General features: G+C 46.3%; 1 protein-coding gene across 3 annotated transcripts in view; it reads right to left on the bottom strand.

Annotated features, from left to right (window-relative positions):
- Nucleotides 1–1,483: 1,483 nt before the first annotated feature.
- The window catches only part of ESR1 (estrogen receptor 1), a 191,183-nt gene continuing 169,510 nt past the window's right edge, over nucleotides 1,484–23,156 (bottom strand). For all 3 annotated transcript variants that reach the window (XM_087817203.1, XM_087817204.1, XM_087817205.1), the window contains exons 7-8: nucleotides 6,277–6,460; nucleotides 1,484–2,309 (exon numbers count right to left, since the gene is read on the bottom strand). In XM_087817203.1, the coding sequence (XP_087673329.1) occupies nucleotides 2,075–2,309; nucleotides 6,277–6,460 (419 nt within the window). In that variant the 3' untranslated portion in view covers nucleotides 1,484–2,074. The remainder of the gene's footprint in view (nucleotides 2,310–6,276; nucleotides 6,461–23,156) is intronic.

The following is a 23,156-nucleotide window of genomic DNA, read 5'->3' as shown; positions in this document are numbered from 1 at the left end:
GATATAAAAGTTGATATGAAATGTGATCTTCATTTAAATGAATAATCACCAGGCCTTAGGTATCAATGACTACATACAAAAAAACTGAATATTTTTGTTGGTTTTGCAGGTTAACCCAGTCAGATCAAATCCAGAACAGAATTACTACATTCAATTGTCTGATAAACAAGTATTGCAATTTCAAAAATATATATATTATACTATATAAGGTGCTTATTAAACAAAACAACAACAAAAGAATTATGTTCTAAACATATTCTTAATGACAATACATAAAATTGCCCCAAAATTTAGATGCACATATACGGAAAAACCTTTTTTTTTTTCCTTTGTTTTAGGCCCTCCCTGTTTCCCAGTCCTTTGGTGACCACTGACTGGGAATTAGAAATGAGTGAAATCCACTTTGTGAAATAGGCATCCCCACAGAAACCCTAGGAGTTTGGCTGAGTTATTGGCTAACATATCACCTCTCAATGGGGTTCAAATTGTAGACAGTGAGGTCACCGGAAAAACCAGACTTTCTTTTTAGCTGAGAAGAGGAAACCCACAATTGGTCTTGGAGAAGGCTGCCCTTGGCTGGAGGGAGACTTTCGTTTTTAGTCTATAGGTCAATAGAGTCCTATGGCTCAAATCTAGTCTCACTCTCCTGGCTTATGGAGTTTAATGAAATGAGCTCTGAAAAAAGTTTTGTGGGTTTTTCCCCCCAAGGCCAAACCCTTATTTTTGGGTGATCTCTAAATAACCAAGGGCATGTGTAGTCTGAGCAGGCCCCAGGCACCCGAGCAGGGAGTGCTCCTCTCCTCGGCCCGCGCCCTGGCTTCAGAGTGTGCTCCGCCAACTGTAGGGACACAGCTGTCCACTGCTGCTGCTTCCACTCAGGGCCACGTGGGGAAGAGAAGAGGACAGCCCCATGGGTCCCAGGGCAGCCCCCCAGTGCACAGTGGCACTCCTGGGGAGCTGCGGCCTGTGGCAGCGCCGCCCTGAGCCTCACGGTTTTATCCAGTGTCTACCCTGCTTTCCTCCCTGTTCTCATGCACATGTACTGTTTTAGCCCAGTACCCCAGGGCTTAAAGTGTCCCCAGGGTGCCCCCTCATTTAAAGCGCTTTTGGTCATAGGCTGGGCACTGCACACGCCCGATTCTCCTTGGGTTTAAGCTGCACACCAGGAAGCGCCAAGGAGCGCCCTCTGCTGCGCGAGACCACGCAGTCCTGAAGGCTGCTGACAGCCAGCCCTGGGGAGGGCTCTCTTTATAAACCAAAACCAAAAATAACAAGAATCTATCCCTCACAGGGACACTGGTGTATGTGGAGGTGACCTAACTGGGATCAACTTGCTGCTCTCCACAGATCCATGGGAAGCAAGAACTAACCTAACCGTAGCCCAGGACCTGTGCAGGGTGCGCTCAGCCTACAGAAGAGCATTCGGCAAATCTGAAGGCGCAGTGTTCTCAGCTGGTAACCGGGGGCCTTCCTTCCCGGGCATCTTGTATTCCTATAGGGGAAATAAATAGACAATCGCCGAATATTCAGCTATGGCCAAGCAACAGAGCAAAAGCTTGAAGGGGTTACTTTAATAAAATGACACGTTTCTATAGGAATACAAGAGGACGCTCTGGTAAACCCTCGAGCTAGCTTTCTCCGAGTCAGCAGTTAAAGGAGCCACTTCCAATTCTTTCCCGTGGCTTAGATTCATTAAAAAGTGCTTTGCAGAGGTGAAAAGTCCACTCTCCAGTCCTGGCTCTCGACAAGTAGCTTAAATGCACAGACTCAGCTGAGCCCCAGCACACAGACCGAGTTCAGTCATGAAAAGCTACAGGAATCCCCATGCTTAGTGATGTAGCAGAGGGAGGAAGAGAGCCCTTACAAAGAAGGTAGCCCTGGAACCCCTCTGGCCGTTCCCAAAAGAAGGCGTGCCACTAAGAGCTGAGCAAGCAGACGAACGGCCACTCAGAGTATAAAGCATGTGGTGGTTGCAAGCCGGAGTGTGTTCAGGAGCAGAATTTTGTTATGGTGGTTTATGAGGTGGGTAGAATGCTGCGGGGATTCTCAGAAACTTGGGGGAGCCAGGGAGCTCTCAGACTGTGTTGGGGAAACCCTCTGCCTCCCCACCGATGTAATATGTCTGCAAGGAATGCGGTAAAGTTGGGCCGGTGGCGGCCATCTGGTCCTGGTGCGGCTCCTCCATGGGGGTGCCCCCGCGGTTGGCCGGGGCGTGTAGGCGGTGGGCATCCAGCATCTCCAGCAGCAGATCATAGAAGGGCACCACGTTCTTGCACTTCATGTTGTACAGGTGCTCCATGCCTTTGTTACTGGGGGAAGACACAGAGAGGGCCGCTTTAGAACAGCGCAAACCCCGGCCCTCGAAACTCCCAGGCAGCGCGAGCAGAAACTCCAAAGACACGCGCCGACCTGCCTTCCTGTTCAAAGAGCCGTCTTAGGATGTGCTGTGCAGGTGGCCTCTGCCCGACTCGAGTGGGATCCTAATCCCTTCTAGTAGCATCACATCTCAACAGAGCACGTGAGAGAACAGCCCAAGCAGAGCGAGATTTTTAAATGTGGAAAACAGCTCAAGAAGTTCCCTTGCTTAGAACTTTCAGATGGCTTCCCATTTGACTCAGAATAAAATCTAAGTTTCTTTCCAGGCTCTACAGGGTCCAGCTAATGTGGCTTCCCCCTACCTGTCAGTGCTCCTCCCCTCTCTCTCCCCAAACGCGCACTGTTCAGCCAACTGGTTCTCGTGCTGTCCCTTAAAGACACTAAGTGCTGTCTACTTCCAGAATCAAGGTATCTGCACCTGCTGTTTCTGCTGCCTGGACTGCACCTCCCTCAGAACTTCAAATGCCACCCCCTCTGACAGGCTTTCTGCCACCCCGAAGGCAAAGGCCTCAAGTCCCTGGGGCTCCAACCCTCCCCTTTGATGTTACCCTACTTTCCTACCCGAAAGTCTTCTTTTCATGTATGTCTGTATTTATATTGATTCTTGATCACCCAAGCACACAGACACACACAGCATACATGCTGCAAGTTCCACGAGGGCAGCAGTGGCTCATCCTGTAGGCTGGCCGTGCTGAGGAGGTGGGAAATGCCCAGAAAAGAGGGAGTAAATGGACGTAGGGAGATGTAGGCACAAAGCATTTCTCCTTTTACCATGCTCCTCCTCTGTCTACCAGCCCCAACTCTGCTCTGTCCCCACCACACTACCAGGAAAAAATAGGACAGCTACTATCTATCTTGAAATTTTAAAAACTATCATGAGTAGACAAGACCGAGAGAATGTCCGAGAATATACTTGCATTTTCAGTAGGGGAAAGGTCAGCACAAGTTGGAGACTCGCCATGGAAACAGCATACAAGCTATTCAGGCCTTACAACTCAACACCCTAAAAAATGGGTTGAAGTGGCATTTGCTTGCCTTTTTTGTTTGTTTTCATTTAAAATGCCTTTAAAGTGAAATGCTCCTCAGCTCTGACACTGTCTTGCTCATGCAACCTAATGAATCACATTTACAATCAGATGAAATCTGGTGTCACAGTCTGAATAACAATATATGGCTGGGCTCAAGCTGAACAAAACAGAGTTCTGTGATTTAGATAGATTGTAATGAGGCACCAAAATGTGTGTGTGTGCACGCGTGTGCATGTGTACCAGCGAGAGAGAATGCTCACAGCTTTCAACCGAATAGCAACTTCTCCCCAGTGGTCCACACAATTCAAACAAGCTCTGAAGAGCTCTCTCGCTGCTGCTCCCTCAGCCACACGTTTCCAGTGAAACCAGCAAGGCCTGTACATTTAGTGCAGATATGTCTGTATTAATTAATTAAGCTTGCTAATGCTGAAAGGCAGTCAATAGATTTGAAAATTCGGCAATTTCTACTAACATAAAAATCCTCATCTACAATATATGGTTTCTACAACGTCTTTGAAATCCCTAGCTCAGAGTATAACCCAATACATTTCTTCAAGGAGACAGTTATGGTCTCAGCCAGGAAATCTGGCAGAGGGTCATGTGACTCTGGTACATTGCCTACTCCCCTCTTGGTAATATTCACCCAAAGAGACAGCTGGGAAAGGTATGGAAGTGTGTACTCCAAATGCAGTTGCCCACTCTACCTGGCGAACGCAGTCACCTGGCCGAACGCAGTCGCCCACTCTACCTGGCCGAACGCAGTCACCTACTCTACCTGGCCAAGGTGAGTCCCTCATCTGTGACACAGGGATTCGGCGGAAGTCCCTGAAAACAGGGACTACAATCGCTTTCTCCCAAACTTTGCCCAGGGGAAGCTATTATTTGGGAATTTCAAATTCATAGGGTAGGGGAAATACTCAAGTAATTTGTTCATTCACTTGTTCACTTAGTAATAATGCTGTGAGCATATATGACGTATAAGACTTCATATAGGGCACTGTGAGGGATACAAAAAAAGAAAGATACATTTATGTTCTCAAGAAGCTAACAATTTGCAAAGTTGTCTCCCAAAAGGGAGGCACCCGGGGCTTTACTGAACAAACTTCTTGTCATTTGACCCACAGTCTCAAGGTTCGAAAGCCCTTTAAAATTTAATCTGACCCTTTCAGGCCCTTCCCTCACAGCCCCTAAGGAAAGGAATCTCTTTCTTATTCCTAAGGTCCTGCCCAAGGCCATACATGGGTCCCTGTCCCCTTACTGTCATCACTTCATCTCATTTCTGCAGAGTGAAAACTCCACCACTTTCTTCATCTCTTCCCTGCAGGCCGAGTTTTTTCATGAGAACAGCATCCACTAAGCCTCTGACCAGCCAACTTACATGTCTATTTAGAATGAAAATGAGGCCACCTGCACCTTTTGTACCAGAGAGGCTCTATTTCCTCTGGTAAGGTCCTTCCTTAGCTCCAACAGAAAGTATTTATTGAGTAGTTACAGTGGGCCACGCCCTATGCTAGATGGTGCAGGGTACCCAGGGGACACAAGATGCACTGTGATAGCTGCCTCACAGGATTACAGTCTGATGGGGAAGAAAGAGAATGCAATGGCCAGTGACAACCAGGAAGAACAGATATAAGTCCCAGCGAGGTCGTAAGGGTCAGGAGATGCTTCTTGCAAGGAGCCATATCTAAGATATGACAGGTTAGCTTACTGTTCAGAAATATGCACTCCCTGTGCCATGTGTCCATGATCTTGACTTTGGGTTTCACCACGTGACTTGTTTGACCAATAGAGTGTCAGTAGGCATGACTTAATAAAAATATTAAAATGCACTTGTCCCACTTGGCTTGCTTTCTTACGCCTCTGCCACTGCTATGAAAACAGCATGTCCCCATCAACCTGTGACCTGTGGGTACAGGAGGGTAAGGAACAGAGGCAGCCGGCCAGCCTGCAGGCCTGCAGCTCGAAGCCGCCTCCCCGCTGGGCCCAGCCTCAGTCGGGCGACTCACAGAGGTGTGAGGGAGCCCAGTGGAGGTCAGCAGAGCTGCCCAGCCGACCTGCAGCCTGAAATAGACTCCCCCATGACTCAAGAACATAAACAGTTGTTTATGGCGAGAGCTCGGACTATGCAGGAAGCCCTACAAAGTTAAGGAGGGGCTAGAGCATAAAAAAGCAACGTAACAAAACAGAGATTTCTGCTTTTATCTAAAAGCAACAGGAAGCCATTTCAAGGTTTTAAGTAAGGAAACAACGTGGCCAGATTTGCTCTTAGGATGGTCACTCTCCATCCTGGGGACTGGATTTGAAAGGACCAAGACTGGAGGCAGGGAGAAGCGTTCGGTGGCTGGTGCAGAAACCCAGAAGGAAATGACGGTGGCTTGGACTAAGGTAGCAGCAGCGGGGGTGACAAGAAGAGATCTGAAAGGGATGAAGGCGTCAACACTGGCCTCCACGAGGCTTCCGGGCAGAGTCTCCCGCTTGGGATTTCTAAGCGCAGTCAGGAGATGACCCAGGAACTGCACTGGACGTGCGCAGTGCCTTCAGGGGATGGGACCCTCACCGACTGCCCCTGATTAGGCGGACACAGTGCAAGGCCAGCCTGCTCCCTCCTGACGTGCACACCGCACTCTCCCCCGTCAGGCCTCGCACACACCTCAAACTGAGCGTAAGCATCGCTCTCTCGGACACGAGCTGACGCCCGCACAGGCCTGAAGCCGCCCTGTCCAGCCTCCCAAGCACATGCCCAGTACATGCCAGGAACCGTCCACGTGCGCTCTCCGCGTCCAGCACCAGCCCTTCCTGAGCCGCCCTAAAGCCTAACGCCGTGCGGGGCTCGCTCTTTAGGCCTGTCCCGCGGGGAACCAGGACGCCTCACCTCATGTGCCTGATGTGGGAGAGGATGAGGAGGAGCTGGGCCAGGCGCCGGTGCTGCTGCTGCAGGGTCAGGCCTGCCTTGGCCATCAGATGGATCAGGGTGTCAGTGATCTTGTCCAGGACACGGTGGATATGGTCCTTCTCTTCCAGAGACTTCAGAGTGCTTGACAGAAAGGTGTAAACTCCTGAATGTGCAGAGAGAGAGAAACGCAGAGCCGATGAAATCTAGGCGCCAGATGGTGTGTGCGGAACATAGCGCTGAGCCAGCACCTTTCCCTCGCCCAGCAAGAGGGGCCTTCGGGGCCCATTTGACCCAAGAGCTATAAAACCCCTATGCGCACGCCTGTTTCCAGGGCTCCTCATCAAGGGTCCCGGGAAAGGCACCGTCAGCCTTGGGGCCCTAATGGTTCCATAGCCACCCTTCTCTAACTGGTTTGACCCCACACAAACTATTCTGTTAATGCTGAGGACAACCTGTGAGAGGGGCATCATCACTCCTTTTCAAATGAAGAAACCGAGCGCAGAGAGATGCATTAACCAAATAACTCAATAGGAGAGAGCAGAGCTGAGAATGGAGCCCAGCAAGCTGACTCCACGTCTGCTCGTTATAATGGAGACGCTCAGGAGACATGTGACCTCTCGATTTGCTAAGGGATTGACAGGTGATTTTTCCAGGTAGCACTTAACTCGCTGTTACATTGCAGGTCAGGTTTAGGGCCCCAGTGCTTTCCATCCTCAGCTGATTTATGATGGGCGGTGTAAAGGATGTTGGCAGCTGTTTTTCGCTGCCAGGCAGGTTTTCTCCCTCTTGCCTTTCGTCTGGCACTAGACCCTACTCCCTGGACCACACAGAGACTCAACCTATAGCCCACTCTAGTCTTCTGGACTAACAGCCCCGTCTCACAACGTCCACATACAATTCCAGATCTTTTTCTTTCCACTAGGATTGCTGAACTGAGAGGATGAGCATGTGGGACTTTGATGTAGTGGCAACTTCCTATAGCACATAGAGCTCCCATCTGCAGAACAGAGCATTCCAGCAACAAGCAGATAGTTGGGGGGGACGGGGAGGCGGGGATCCTGGTTCCAGTTACACGGTGCTGCTTCTTCCTACCTTTTTTATTTGACCTTGGAGCTTTCATAGTATCCTTCTAACACATGAATCCATAAGTTCCCTTTTTGCTTAAGATAGTGTGAGTTGGGTTTCTGTCGCTTGCAACGGAAAGAATTTGACTATTCAACTAAATTGTAAGCTCGGCCCAAGGATCAGAAGAAGGAGACCGGCAAAGAGGTGGGAAGAACGAGAGCAGGAGGAGGTCAGGATGGATCAGTCTTGTCTTGGGACCACAGGACAGATTTTCTATCAAGTAAATACGCCAGAAGATGCTCCATTCTGCCCAATGATCCCATCTTGCAGGAAACAGATGAGGTGATGTTTTCTCCCAATGATACGTGCTTAGCAATGTTTTCTCAGTCTTATTTCTATTCAGCCCACTGGCCCTCTCATAAATAGATTTCTTCTTCCCCTCCCCCCCTTGGTACCTTCAAGTTAAGGCTCCCAAGTTCATCATCCCTGACGTCGTAGTGCTAATGTGGGAATGAGTTATGGCTCACACAGCAGCCTGTAGGTTGGGAGCGGGGAAAACATTTACAAGAGGAACTCATAGTAAACAGAGTTGTAATTGCCCAGAATGGAAAATGGCTAAGGGTTAAACAAATACAGCAATGACAAAACCAGAATGGTCAGGATCTTGGCTTACATGCCATTGAATAGAATAATGTAGCTCTTGGTACCCAGAGGGACTTTGATCCAAAGTAAAGAGAGCACAGAATAAATAAGCAGCAGACATGCAGCAGGATAGAAAGGAAACTGCTGGATTGCTTCACTTATGTTCCATGTGGACAGTTGATAGAGAAAGAATGTGTCCATTAAAAAAGTAGGCAGATGTCCAGTGGCCTTGGGATTGGCCCAGATATAACGATGGCAGGGAAAGTGTGCACCACTGGTTTGGGGGTCCGGGGTGGCCTCTGCTGAGTCCCCATGACCCTGCCTCTCACCACACTCTATGTCATTACACACATTCTAGCCTCATGTCTTCCAAAGGCCCTATGTCTGGCTGATATCCTGGGACTCTGCCCAGGCCACAGAGCTGAGTTAATCCAACTTGAATGATGCATTTTCTATCAATTTCCTTTTTTTGTTAACCCAGGATGCTGGCTTCATTCACCAATAATCCCATTCTTGTTCAAGGAGCAAATGGCTTTGATGTCCCTGCCTGGGAAGGTGACTTGGGAAGGTACAGCACTTGGCTTTCCCACTCATGCGCACAGGGTTAGAGCAGAATGTGCTAGAATCTCAGACGTCCAGAGGGCCAGCATTGCACTGTGCCCTTTGCAAGGGAGTCAGTGCCTTGGCATCAGACTCCAGGGGGTGAAGCTTCCTTTTGGGCTGTTGATCCCCCCTTCCTCAATGTGAGTGCATGAGCACATCGATGCCTTCAGCACGCTATCCTGGAGGACCCACTGTGTGCGTGCACTGTGTTATACGATAAAGGTTCCAAGCCTCATTTTCTTCTGAGTGTTAATGTCTTAAGAGTAGATATTGCCTGTGGAGAAAGAATTTTCTTAACAACGACTCTTGGGACTCAAGCCATTCTCAGAAGGAGCCTGTTTTTCTAGTACAGTTTTGGCACCAATACAGCTTATTATCTCAGCCTCATCAGCAGATGCTCCCTAGCTGTGCAAATAAATATACTTAGAAATAGAAATACGGCCCTATCAAAATGCCAATAATTAACAACTGCAGCCACCATCCTTTTGGACTGTTGTGGCCAAATGTGGTCCACGGTTGCCCCTGAAAGAAAGAACAGAAACCCAAATTCCCAAAATGCTTCAGGCACTCTGGCAAGAGCAGAAAAGGAGCTGCTGGTCAATTCCACAACCCAGGTGGTCTCTGCCACCCTGGACGGCTGAGCCAGTGTTCCCAGAAGCACAGAGCCAGGAGCAGACACGGAGGACCTTCAGGAACATTCTTGCAACAGGCAAGCTTTCGCAACTCTCAAGATTGCTCCAAATCCCAAAGATGGAAAAAAACAAGCTGCATATCATTATCCAGTCTTCAAGTGCTGTTGGCAGATCTGAGCCTCTACTTCTTGTGAACCTCACAGCGGACATTGGGAGCTGTAGGAAGGGTCCGTGGAGGAGTCTGGTGGCGAGGAATGGGGCAGCGAGATCGCAGGGACACCCCATGCGTGAGATCTCAATTCCATTTCTCTCACTCTCTTGGCCTCACTGACACCTCTCATTCTGCTTGGACGCTCTCCTTCCTTTTTGCTCTCCACTCTACAGGAAGCCCCTCTCCACCCCTTATCAGTCTCCCAGGTAGTAGACTCTTCCAGAAGTGGGAGGAATGCAGGCCTGGACACTGCGGTGCACAGATGCACCTGGCGTGCCTGGAAGGAAGCGGCAGCACAACCAAGGGCGTCCAGCAGGCCCCGCCACTGACCTCCCCTGGGAGGGACAGCTAACTGCTCCTAGAGAGGTGGGGACTGCAGGCCCATGGCTTCCCAGATGCTCGAGGGCACGTTCTTCAAGCAAGGCCGCAGTGTTTCTTTACAGAAGGAGGAATGCGACTGTGGACCCAGGGGGAGTCCTTCAGGCTATGGCAGCTTGCCCAAAACGAAAGGAAATGGCTCCAAGGAAAAAGTGGTGATGAAAGCTCAAGTCCATAGCTGTGATCAGCCTGGACCAGAAAGCTGTCACTCAGCTGGTTCACCCAGTGACTCATGGGCAGGTCAGCCTTGCAGATTTCCTGGGAATGGCTTCCACAACCAAACAGTGTGTTTTTTGCTCAGAAGCACGATCAAGGTTGACAGTTCAATGAGCACCACATTTGCTTTGTGGTTCTCCTGTGACTGCTGTTCTTGGGGCCGGTACTGGCCCTGTGGGGTGTCGAACAGCTCATGGTCACCACAGCCACTTAGTGGGAGAGGCGGTACTGGGTGTCCTACAATGTGCGGGACAGTCCCAAACAGTGAAATGAAAGATTTTTTATTGAATGTCCTATTGCACCCACCCTATGACCAACAAACATTTGTAATGAAAAGTTTTGAAAAGCTTTTACAAGGCTGTACACAAAAGGCCCAGCATGCAAGTTGGCTATAGAGAGGGAAGCTTAAATGGAATGCATTTTTTCAAAATTCAGTAATTTATTAACTTCTGCAGGCTGCCAATTGAATGTATTACATAAGCGTCTCCACTATGCACTCAGTTGAAATCACTTCAGTGCAGTTGTGCTAGAAAAGCAACATGCCTGGTTGCAAATACAGAGGAGAGATGCAGGCTCTTCTAAACAAAATTAGAATCAACCACTATCCAACTGCAGACATCAATGAAATACTGTGTTCTGGCCTCCTACGTGGTTTTAAATAATTTTATATCATGCTAAGAAATCCACTTTGTGAAAACTGCACATTAAAATTGTTTGAGGGCTCTTGTCCATCTGCTTTATACTGACACTGTCTCCAGAAGTTTCCAGCACACTCCTTGATCACTCTTATGTCTATAATTGGTTGTTTTTTCCCAATCCATCATCTCTTCTCCATTGTTTATCTAAAGGATATGACTTTTATAAGTTCCAGAGAATGAATATTTGCCTTGAATACCATAGGCTATCTTTTTCCAAGATTTGTGATTCTCAAATCTGGTTCTCTCTCAGAACCTCCCGTGGAGTTCCATCCAAACCCGCTGACTGGCAGTTAAGAGTGGAGCTCTGTTATCTGTGTTTTCAGAAAATTCCCCATTGAGGATTCTGAGGCACAGCGGGGATCATGAATCACATGACCACCATGGTCCTTTACATCGTGGCCACTAAAATGTAAAATCTTGAAAACACAGACTGTGTCGTCTGTGAAAAGTGCCCTGCCGTGATGCAAAAAGACTCTGAGGATGTCTTCTCCATGCATTTCTTCATCCGTGTGGTCCTCTATGCTCTCCCCCCTTCCTGCTGACTGGCTAGAATGGAAGACCATGGGAGCCACCCAATTCAGAATCAGAGCCCTCATCACCCTGAGTCCCGAATGTCACATGGAAGAGGTTCTGACACTAACCTGTTCACGCACCCAGCACTGTTAAGTAAACAAGAAATAAACCTCTGTGTCTGAGCCTTTATACATTTTGGAACTTATTTGTTATAGCAGTAGTCTCACTTTTACAGAAGACAAGAAAGATTTTATGGTTTACTAATTGAATAAATAAATCAAGTTGTATAAGGAGAGATAAAAGTCGCAGGGATGTTTCGCATGCCTCCTTTGTTGCCATTTTCCACATTTATAAGCCCTTTTCCCCATTTCTAAGGCTTTAGGTTGCCTAGTTGACTTAGAAGTTATTTCCCTCCCCAAATATCAATGTTGTCACATTTTGTTAAAGAAACCATGATCTAGATTTTAGAACCGCCTCACATCCCCAGTCATGTTACAATTCATTCCAAATACTAACGTACTTAATAGCAACAGGATGTCGGAATGTTTAGTCAGTCATGATTCAAAGATGCAGCTCCCTGAGGATTTCAAGGGATTGCTCTCTGCCATGCAGGAGCTGACTTCTCATTTTTATGAACTGAACAAAAAGAGTGTTGCTTTCAGCAATATTTGTCCCTAGGTAGGAAACTTCTATTCTTCTATGGGTGTGTGACTATTTACCTGGAAGGCCAAGAACCTGTCCATAACCCAATCCTTGAACAATGTCTACTGTCACACTAGTATCTTTAAGACCACAAACTCATCCAAGTCCTCTTCTAAGTGGTCTCAGAGTGAGAGGGGTCATAGAGAAGATAAGAGCTCTTGCCAGACCCTACATGGGAACATGGTGGTTCTGTTTATTTCACTTCACCATATCCCCATGAGCATCCTCTTGGCACAGATGACGATGAAATCATACACTAATGATTCAGTGACATTTATCAATTTAGTACATTTTTTTAGCAAAATCTGCTAGATGTTCCAGAAGATAAATACTTGATACATCAATACATTCAAATTGACTCAAAGAAAAAAATCTCTTAATGATGATTTCAGGTCATGAAACAGATGAACTAATTCAACTGACTTGAGAAGAAATCTTAAATATGCACTTTGAAACAAATAACTTAAGTGGCTGCCATGTGTCTCACTTTTCTATATGAAATTGCAGATTTTCATTTTTGCAATAAATAGTATCCTAGCCTTTGACCTTTTAGGAAGCCATCATGAATCCATAGTTTGCTCAGGAGACTTATTTGTGCTCATTATACACAAAGAAACAGCCAGGGCTTTGATTTTTCCTGTTCCTTAAACAGGAGAACCCTTAGTAGGGTTCTGAGGTCAAGAAGGAGACACTCTAAAGGTTCACTGATGGGAAATGTGTGGCTTGTCTATTGCAGAGGAGTCTGTTGACAAGTTTTTATGGGGAACTCTTAGTTCCAGGGAGCTGGCCTGGTCTCAGGAGATCTTGAGGGTTGCATTTGTTCAGAAAAGGCAGGCCAAACCAGCCTGGGCGAATTCATGTCCCTGAGTCTCACCTTTTCTTGCCTAGCATTTCAAGGACAATAGAGCAGCATCACAGAGCAGGAAGCAGCTGACACTTTGGAGCAGATTGTATTCTTCTGAGATGACAACAAGATCACCCGTCCAATATGATTCTCTACCATCTACACTCTTCCCTGGCATCTGGGTGGACCCGTGACTTGCTTGTATTATAAAAAAGGGTCTGGAAGTGATGCTTCTATGCTTCTAATGGCCTGTCACACAAAGCCATGCAGCTTCTGCCTTGTCAACTTGGGCACTTGGTTCTGGAGCCTTCACCTCTTTCTAAGAGGGATAGTGGCCGAGGCTGTGTGGAAGCCCAGGCCACAAGGAGAGGCCACAGGCAAGCATCCCAGCTGACAGTTCCAGCTGATGCCCTAGCCAACAGCCAGTCAGCATCCATCACCAGCATGTAAATAAAGATGCTCCAAGATGACTCCAGCACACGACTATCAAATTACCCCTAATTGACGAGTCTCCTTATCTGAGGCCCCAGGCATTATGGAGAAGACACAAGCCACGCCCTCTGTGCCCTATCCCAATTCATGACCAACAGAGTCCAAACCTTTTCTCTTTTTTTGAGCTATTAAGTGTTGGGGTGATTCATTACACAGCAGCAGTGAGCAGAATACACCTGGACATCAGCACCGGACACTTAGAGAGGAAAATGATCCAGAACAGACGGACTGGAGATTAGACTCCTGATGTGCGGATGAAATCACATTTGGATGCTCCCTGCTCCACATGACGCACTCTCCTGCCTGCAGCGCCTTAGCCCGCCCCTGACCTTCACCCCTGATGCCATGGTAAGGGCTTGAGCCCATCCTGCCAATACCATGCGTAGTTAACAGTTCTCTTAAGAGGCCTTTAGCCTTAACCACTGCCCAGCTGATCATCAAAACACACAGATCTTCCCGCAGCTGGCAACCCAAAATATCTGCCCTCCCATTTCTCACCAGAGAATAAAGCACTTTGAATGTTCAGTTGCACAATCCTTATCAAGTCCCATTAGTGAGAAATAGACTTTGTAGAGATTTCCCTAAGAAAGTTTTTACGTTGAACAACTGGTCTAGTTATTTTTTTATTTTTTTTGAAAGCCTGTGAACCTTATAACGGAATGTGTTTTTCTCTTTACTTTGGCCAAGCAGAGGAAATTGAGAGCCAAATCTGTGGCCCACTCCTAGGAACTCTGCAGATGTACTTCTGTGTGCTAATCTGACTCTTGGATTTATTACTTTATTCATATTATTTTCACTTTTTACAGATTTTGTCAATTACTGGTTTACTTAGTAAGCCATTTCAAAGCCTTTGTGGGATAGGCAACATATTAATAAAATAATGAAAAAGACATCCTTCTAAGTCACTAAACAGTGTTAGTATAAATATAAATGTTTACAAACATTATTAAACATTCATTTGATTTAACCTCAAATCCAGGGGAAAAGATGACATAATATCTAAGAACATGGAATTGGCCTAAGTGCACGTGGTCACGTCGTCCTGAGTGGCATGGCACCGCTGAAATACCGTGATGTACAGTCCTTATCTCTAATATGTGAAGGCTACACCTTCTTTGTCCTGATTTGCATGTTTATCACCAGAGCCACAAAGTTTCAGACTTATTTTCCCCCTTTTCCCTAGATATAGAGTTGAAATGGCTGATAGTTCTGATTATTTTGAAAAATATAATTAGTGTCAACAATTGCTATTTCAGAGAGATAAGTGGGCATGTAGATTGCACATATATTATTTAGATATATCAGTTCTGTCATCTCAAGTAAGCACTGCAGTGCATGAAAACTTTGGAGCACAAGACTGTGACGAGTTTATCTCATTTTTCCTTAAGGAGAGAAAGGTTTTATTATATTATAATATACTATTATATTGCAAAAAGTGCACACAGAATCCCAGGATTATGGTTTTAAAGGGGGCCTTTAATTCATCTAGTGGTTTTCAAACCATATGGAGAATCCAAACCCCTTTCAAAAAGGAAGTGAACCGCATGTGAGACCCTCACCTATAAACTGGACCAAGTCAAACTTCTCTGATTAAAGCGTTCTGGCTGGAGTGGCTCAGTTGGTCGAGCATCATCCCATGCACCAAAAGGTTGCCGGTTCAATTCCCAGTCAGGGTATATGCCCGGGTTGTGGGCTCGATCCCCAGTGCGAGGTATGCAGGAGGCAGCCCATTGATGTTTTGCTCTCACATCAATGTTTTCCTCTCTCTCTAAAAATCAATAAAAAATATTAAGTAAAATAAAGAAGGAGAAATGGGAGTAGCTAGAGCCTGCTTACTTGGCCTCTCCCCCTCTGTCCCATGTCCCCACCTTTTGTTGACTTTGAGGCTCCTCTGGAACACAAGCCTTAGGCAGAAGAAGGTTTTAAAAGCCATTGATCTCCAGAGAATGAGAAGACAAGCCATAGACTGGGAGAAATATTTCCAAAGAGACATAATTGATAAAGGGTCATTATGCAAAACATACAAAGAACTCTCAATAGTCAACAATAAGCCCAGCCGGGCATGGCTCAGCGGTTCGATTCCCAATCGGGGCACATGCCCGGGTTGCGGCTCAATCCTCAGTCGAGGGCGTGCAGGGGGCAGCCGATCAATGACTCTCCCATCATTGACGTTTCTATCTCTCTCCCTCTCCCTTCCTCTTTCTGAAATCAATATATATTTTTTTAAAAAGTCAACAGTAAGAAATAGAAACAACTCAATTAAAAAATGGGCAAAAGACCTGAATAGACACGTCAGCAAAGAAAAAATATACAGGTGTGAAACAAGCATATTAAAAGATGCTCTACGTCATATGTCATTAAGAAATTGCAAATCAGAAACCACAGTGCGATATCACAACACACCTATGAGAATGGCCAAAATCTAGAACACTGACAACAATAAATGCTGGAGAGGGTGTAGAGAAGCAGGAAAGCTCATTCATTGCTTGCAGGACTGAAAAACTGAACAGCCACTTTGGGAGACAGTTTGGTAGATTCTTACCAAACTAAACATACTCTTACCATACGATCCAGCAATCATGCTCCTTGGTATTTATCCAAAGCAGTTGAAAATTTACTCTAAAACCCGAACGTGAATGTTGACAGCACCAATCTTTATAACTGCCAGAACGTGGAAGCAGCCAACACGTCCTGCAGGAGGTGAAGGGACATGAGTGGAGATCCAGTCCCTGGCATCTCACTCAGCACTAAGAAGAAAGGGGCTATCGCGCCGTCAAAAGACGCAGAGGAACCTTAAATGCACATTACTAGAAGAAAGCAGCCAATCTGGAACAAACCTATATACTGTATGATTCCACCTACCTGACATTCTGGAGAAGCAAAGGTACGGGGACAGTAAAAAAGGTCAGTGAAGGAGGAAGAACAGTGTGCGCAGAACAGAGGACTGGGGGGCAGTGACGCTGCTCTGTGTGATGCTGTAGTCACCGGTTCATGTCATTATCCACTTGGCAAAACCCACAGAATGTACACCACCAATGGTGACCCCTAAGGTAATCGGTGGACTTTGGACAGAAATCGATTTTTTAAATGTAGGTCCATTGATTGTAACAAACGTACCACTCTGGTACGGGTTTTTGACAGAGAGGCCTGCATGGGGGGGTAGGAGGAGATACAGGGAAACTCTCTGTACCTTTCACTCAGTTTTTCTATGAACCTAAAACTGCTCTAAAGAAATTAAGTCTATTAATAAAGTAATTAAAGTTAAAAACTTTTAATTAAAAAAAAACACACACCACCCCTGCTGATCCACTCCACAGTTTACCTCAGAGGGCCAGTGGATTCCAGAACTGGGCAGGGTTTCAGGCAGGGCAGCTGGGCTAGACTGGCCCGAGGTCACCCATGGTCAGTAAATAAGTGGCAGAACTGGAACCAGAACCCAAATATACCCCACTCCTGGCCCAGTGTTCAAGAGCTCCATGAAGAATTTCCTAACTTCAAAGTTTGTGAGAAACTAGAAATGACTGCCAATGGACTCGCCTCCCGAGATATTTGAGAAAACTAATAATTTTCCTGGAATGATTTAGGAGCAATCCAGCTTTTCAAAACAGGGCACAAGCTGGTGTACAGAACAGGCGTTCTGGTGTGTGCAGGCACCTTCTGAGAGTTTAATTACGAGCTTTCACCGAAATGTTGACCATGATTACTATTGTGTGGTGAGATTATGACTCCTTGGGACATTATTTATCTTGGTGATTTTCCTGTAATTTACAAGTTCTCTGACTTGGGCATGTATGGGTTTCATAATTTGGTCGAGGAAAATGTTATTAAAAATACAAAATCACATATGTGGAATCTAATGAACAAAATACACTGATGAACAAAATAGATCCAGAGATACAGAAGCATGGAACAGACTGAGGGATCTGAGGGAGGGAGGAGGGGGGACAGGAAGAGATTAACCAAAAAACTTATGTGAATATGCATAACCCATGGACACAGACAATAGTGTGATAGGCCTGGGGTGGGGGGGGCACTGAAAGGGGGGAAAAGGGACATGTATAATACTTTGAACAATAAAGATAAATTTTTAAAAATACACAAAGTCCCTTTAGTTCCCATCATTTCACGAGCTTTGTTAATGCCTGGACTGTTGGAAACGTAGTTAGTAAATGGCTAGTCCAAGGAACAGGAGCTTGCTTAGGGATATTAATTATTACTATTTTCATAACAATTATGTCATCGCTCAGGCTTTTCACATTGCTGAAACTCTTCACGGCTTCGAGTGTCGGCAGGAAATGGAGCTAACAAATTTGTTACTAAAGCTTCTGAGAATAATTTTCTTAGCTGGAGATACCTCTGACATGTCATCCACAACCTGAGCTACATATCTAAGTACAAAAGACCAGCTTCAGAGACTGACAATATATTGTCCCCACAGGACTTGCAGGTGGGATGCGAAGAAAGCCTTGAGGTTTCACTGGAAGGTGCTGAGTGTTTGGCTCTCACTCAAGGTGAAGTTTGTTTTCTCACTCAAAGAGCAGCATTTGCTGCACCAAGAGAAAGGGCAGATGCCTCACCCGTCAGGGTGAAAAGGAACTTTACACTCTGGGTTTAATTCATCACTGCTGTTGATGCCAACTTTAAAGAATAAATAAACCGCTCTTGCCCGTTCCCTCCTGAAGTCACGCTCAGCCATCCTCAGAGCTGCTTACTGTCCTGAGCTGGACCACGAAGCCCAGTGTCCGACTGCTCCCGACTGGGAGGATCTGGAGACTAGACTGCACTTGATCCCTGGGGCCTCTGTGGCACTAAACAGGATGCTCTTTGAGCCAGCAGCTCCTTGAACACTGGTCAAGGGCAAGGATGGAGCAGTGTCAGGTCACATGGTAAGGTGCTTCTTCCTGGCTCAGGATTGACTAGGAAAAGTCAAGTCAATCACACAAAGAACCCAGAGCAGAGGAGATCACAGGAGGAGCCAGGCTGTCCTTCCCTGGGTGAGCCTTTAAAGGGGGGTGCACTTCCAGCCATTCAACCTCTCGTCTGTCCTTTTGTAAATATCACCTTAAAAAAATCATCGGCAAAGGGCCTAAAGGCAGAAGGTAAGACAGAAAGTGCCAACCCACTGTGCCCCCTGACTGCTTGGAATCAGAGCATTCACCAACACAGTGTCTGTACAAGTCATAAAAGTTAAAATTAATATGACAAGCACCTATAAAGATAAAATAAAATTCTCAGGTGATAATTTGCTTCAAAAGGGTGTTTATAAAATGTTTATAATGTGGCCTGTGTAGAAATTCCTGCCGGTGGCTCTTCAGCTGAGGGCAGTGGGGGTCGGAGGAAGCTGTCTGCTCTCCCCTCTGCCGGCAGCAGGCTCCCTCCTCTGCCTTCCCCTGGCCATGATAAGCTTCCATTTATGCGAAGGCGTAGCCTGAAAAAGCTTTCTGGAGCAGTAAGCAATATGTATCAGGAGCCTTAAAGATATTTATACCTTTCACCCAGAAAATCTAGGAATCATATCCAAAATAATATCAAAAGTGAAGAAAAGGCATATAAAAGAATGCAAAACAAGCATTATTTCTAGTAAAAAAGGAAATCACTTGTGTTCAACAATATCAGATTTGTTATATACATGATGTTATACCCTCATGAATAATTATGGAGCTATTTAAAATCTTATCTTTAAAAAAGGTACATGTGTATAATCTTAATTAAAATGAATAAATACAAAGATGAATACATGCACACACGGCATGGAAAATAAAGGAAATAGAACCTAATAGGAACAGAGTGTTGAGCTAAGCAGGCACTGTTGTAAGAGCTGACTCCTGTTAGCAGGTAGGCACCGTAACATCCTCCATTCCACAGGCCAGGAAACAGAGCACAAAGTGTTCAAGCAACTCATACAAAGTCACACAACGCAAAAGTAGCAGAAAGAAAACATGAACTTGGCACTAGAGGCCCTTACGCTTATTCCTCACACCCTACTGCAGTAAGCTGCATCGAAACGTCCACCGGCTTGTTGTTCATTTCTTTAATAATGTATTCTGTGTTCTTAAATGATCTAGATTGTTGTTTGAAATCACAACTTCATTTTTTAAAAGAATAATTCCCTCTTTATACTTTCTTTATCTTCAGGCCATGAAGTCCTTGAGTAGACGCTGCCTTCCTAATCAATAACATTATCACTATTGGTATGACGGCTGGGTCCCCTGGACGGAGCAGCCCCTAGGCTCCAGGGGGCAGCCCATGTGCCTCACTTCATGTAAAACAATGCAGGAATCCTGCTGCCTCCCATTTCACAGATGAGGCAATTAAGACAACTTCAAGTTTCCAGCACTTAACACAATGCCTGGAAAGCAGTAAGTCCTTAATAAATGGTGGCTAAGCTAACACATAGTAGCTTATAAAGCCACGGCTGTCACTCAGTTCAACAGAGTATTACTCTCTTTCTCATATACCAGAGAAAAATAAAATCTGAAAAGTAGGTATCAAGTAAAAACTCAGAGAATAGAGCTGAGGCAGCCTCAACCTACAGCAACATGAGTCACCATGTGCCCTCTGGGGGAAGGTACTGAAGCTGATGCTGTACTCAGAGACACCCTGGGAGGGACAGGGGCAGGGGAAGATGGGACTCGGAGCAGGGAGTTTGTTTATGCACCTTTCTTTCCATCCGAGAACAGTCCGACGCAGCCACGAGCGGGAGGCCGGGCCCAGGGGTAGGTCTTCCAAGTGCAGGGGGATTTGGTTTGGACTCAAAACCTCACAGGACAGCCTGATGTTCCTGTAAGTGTTTCAGGAAACCATACATACTCTTTTACTTGTTCAATGAGTATCTTGTGGGGAAAAGAAAACACCATTAAAAACCAGTATTTTATTTCATGTCTGAGCTCAAGAAATGGGCGATATTCTGTTGTTGTTTGCCTATGGTTTTCTTTGGTGCAAGTGTCAACACACTTTTGAATGAAAGTTTAGTCTGCTGGGCTTCAGGACAGAGGAAGGGTGTCTAAGGCCCTTCCAAATATAGGGCCTGAGTGTAGTTCTGGTCTTTTTATTAGAACAGGGAGATCTTGACACCCACATCTTGGTAGAATATTAGACCGTTAAATATTTTCCCTTAAAAAAAAAAGAAGAGGCCATACTAGAGATGTAATATTAGCCTATGTTTTTAAGCTGCCTTGTTATGTCATAACACGCCGATCTGGTTGACAGGACTATTTAGAATTATTGTTTCCGTTTGAGGAAACAGGTGAAGACAGGCCCAGTGACTTGATGAGACCCTCACATGAGATCCAGGCGGAGTCAGAACTTCCTCCCTTGCCTGTCTCCTGACTCAAGCTAAGTCCCCCTGATCCTCCAGACTCAGCCGGCCATCAGTCCCCGTATTAGGACCGACTGCTGTGCCTGTGCCACACTCACTGCTCACCTTTACCACAGCCCTTACCGGGAGTAACCAAGGTGCCTGCTGAAGGTCGCGCAGGGGTCCAGCAGGCGCAGCAGAGGCTCCTAGGTATTTGGGGTTGATCCATGAGCCAGGGGAGGAAAGGGGATCTACTGTTAGACAGAGATGCTGAATCAGGGGTCCCACACGCTCTCCAGGGAGCCGGCTGGGCAAAGTTACTGGGGAGTGAAGTGTGTGAGACTCTTCAGAATTATTGGGAGATATAAAGAATTGTGGTCAGAAAAAGGTTCAGAAAAGGGGCAGATGTAAATATTCAATCCAGTTTGGAGGCCAAACCATTTACTAGAGATTATAGGTTTATCTTACTAAGCTCTGACTTGTGAATTTTTTTGAGTCATGAAAAACACTCACTAGGAGGTTGGTTCTGAACAGAGCAGATGCCGATGGCTTCATGAGGATCACATTCGGGTGTGAGGATGAGAAGCGGCAGCCATCTGAGGGCGGGGTGACTGCCACAGGTTCACCCCAGTTTTCCTTGAACTCAGACAATATTAAGGTTCAAATAACAATCACTTATTACCCACAAGATAAATCCTGCGCTAAAATATCTCTGTATGTAATTAAACGCAAAATAATAAAGTCTCAGAGGAACAGTCACAATCTGTATTGTCAGCATTACCCTGGAGTCCCCGCATATTTGTTGGTCCCAGCAGGAAACCTTTAAACTAAAAGCACTTCATTATATTGAAAAAAGGCATGAACTGACTGCATTTAAGCCAGAGCTTCTCAGGAGCTACGGCGACAGCCGTCACTGACTGACTCTCTGCTGTGTTCCATGAACCACATTAGACAGCCTAGACAGTTTCCCTTTAGCTCACAAAAACCCAAGGAGATGGGCATTGTTTCCCAGTGAATAGCTGGACAGTATCTAGATCTACAGTACACTGGAGAGGACAGCAGAACAGCCTGGGGACATGCAGACTTGCCAGGTCCCCCTGGTCATTTCTAGCAAATAAGCATCTGTTAAGAGACCGAATGGCATAATACTTGTTGACAGTCCACAGGCTAAAGCCTTCCAGAAATACAAAGAAAGCTTTAATGGTTTACAGGGAAATCAGGACATCCAAGCATAGAGAGCCAAAGCAGGTTAAAGGAAAACACGAGAAAACGAAAAACCCAGCTGTCATATATTTGCATATATTGGAATAAAGTCTGCAGTAGGGGTTCAACAAATGATGAATTATTAAGTAAATAAATGAAATCAGGCAACCAACTGGCCAAATGCTAGATCGTCTGGTACTGAGTGTAAGAACTACACCAGTGTAGAGAAGAAAAGCTCATCCTGGACTTGGGTAGCAGATTTCCTGAATGAGATGAGATCTGAGAGGGACCTCTTCCATGGCTCCAGCTCCCTGCCACACCCCCCCCCCCCAGCCTTCTCTATTGCGCTCATCAGCTCCATTCTCATTTGCCCTCCCCTTGAGCTCTGTCCAGCCCGTTCTGGGTGGCTTGAGGCTGGCACTGACTTTGCTACGGCATTTCTGGATCAACCAGGAATGCCTCTGTCCTTTGGTGGTGAGTGGAAACCAAACAGATTTTGTCCTATGGATGATTCTAGGCCTTCGCAAGCAAAGTGATAAACTATTCTTAATGAGGCAGAACTCATGACGAGTGCCTCCCACTCCCAAACAGCTGGGGAAGGGGCTTCCATGGAGATTTTGGCATTTAGGAGGCCCTCCCAAGACTTCCAGAAAAACATTCCTAGCAGATCCTCACAACTATCTTTTAACTCTAGTGCCTCTGCCCCAAAGCCAAGGCCTACGGGAACACACCCTTCTTAGACTCCAGTGACAAGGGGTCCACACAAACCCAAGGTTCTTCCATTCACTGATCTGGTTTCCCAGGGATCAGAAGCGTCTTCCAGCTCAGGCTTCCTGGATCATTTCCAGCCTGGCTTCTGTCAGAGATCCCTGGAATCAGGGCCACTTTGTACTGTGTCATGAGAGGTGATGATGGCAACCTCATCTGACTGCTTGCTTTTTTTCACTCTGAAGAAGGCTCTAGTGCCACACCATTCTGTTCCAGCCAGGTCCTCTTTATTCCATTTCTTAGGAACAATGTGAGATGCTAGGAGCTGTGCCCAGCGGCAGATGTGCCTTTGGGAGACACAGCTCACTTTGGGAGCGGGAGAAGCGACTTCGCTTTTTAGGGCCTGAGAGACAGCCTCTGTGTTGTTACTGCTCTCGAGCCAGCAGCACCGTCCTTGATAGAAAAGACCAGCAGCCTCCCGATGTCTCACGGAAAAGGCAGCTATTCAACTTTGTCAGTACAATGCCTTGTATTTCCAAAATAGTGTTCCAACCCTTCAAGTGCAAAGGAGCTCACAACAGATCCCGAGAACGGGCGGAACGAGGGAGGACCCCGCAGGAACGCTGAACTGATGTGCGGGAGTCACGTGGAGGGC

Source organism: Miniopterus natalensis, chromosome 5 (assembly GCF_054644295.1).
Source record: "Miniopterus natalensis isolate mMinNat1 chromosome 5, mMinNat1.hap1, whole genome shotgun sequence".
Taxonomy (NCBI): Eukaryota; Metazoa; Chordata; class Mammalia; order Chiroptera; family Miniopteridae; genus Miniopterus; species Miniopterus natalensis.
This window is presented reverse-complemented; position numbering and strand designations above follow the sequence as displayed.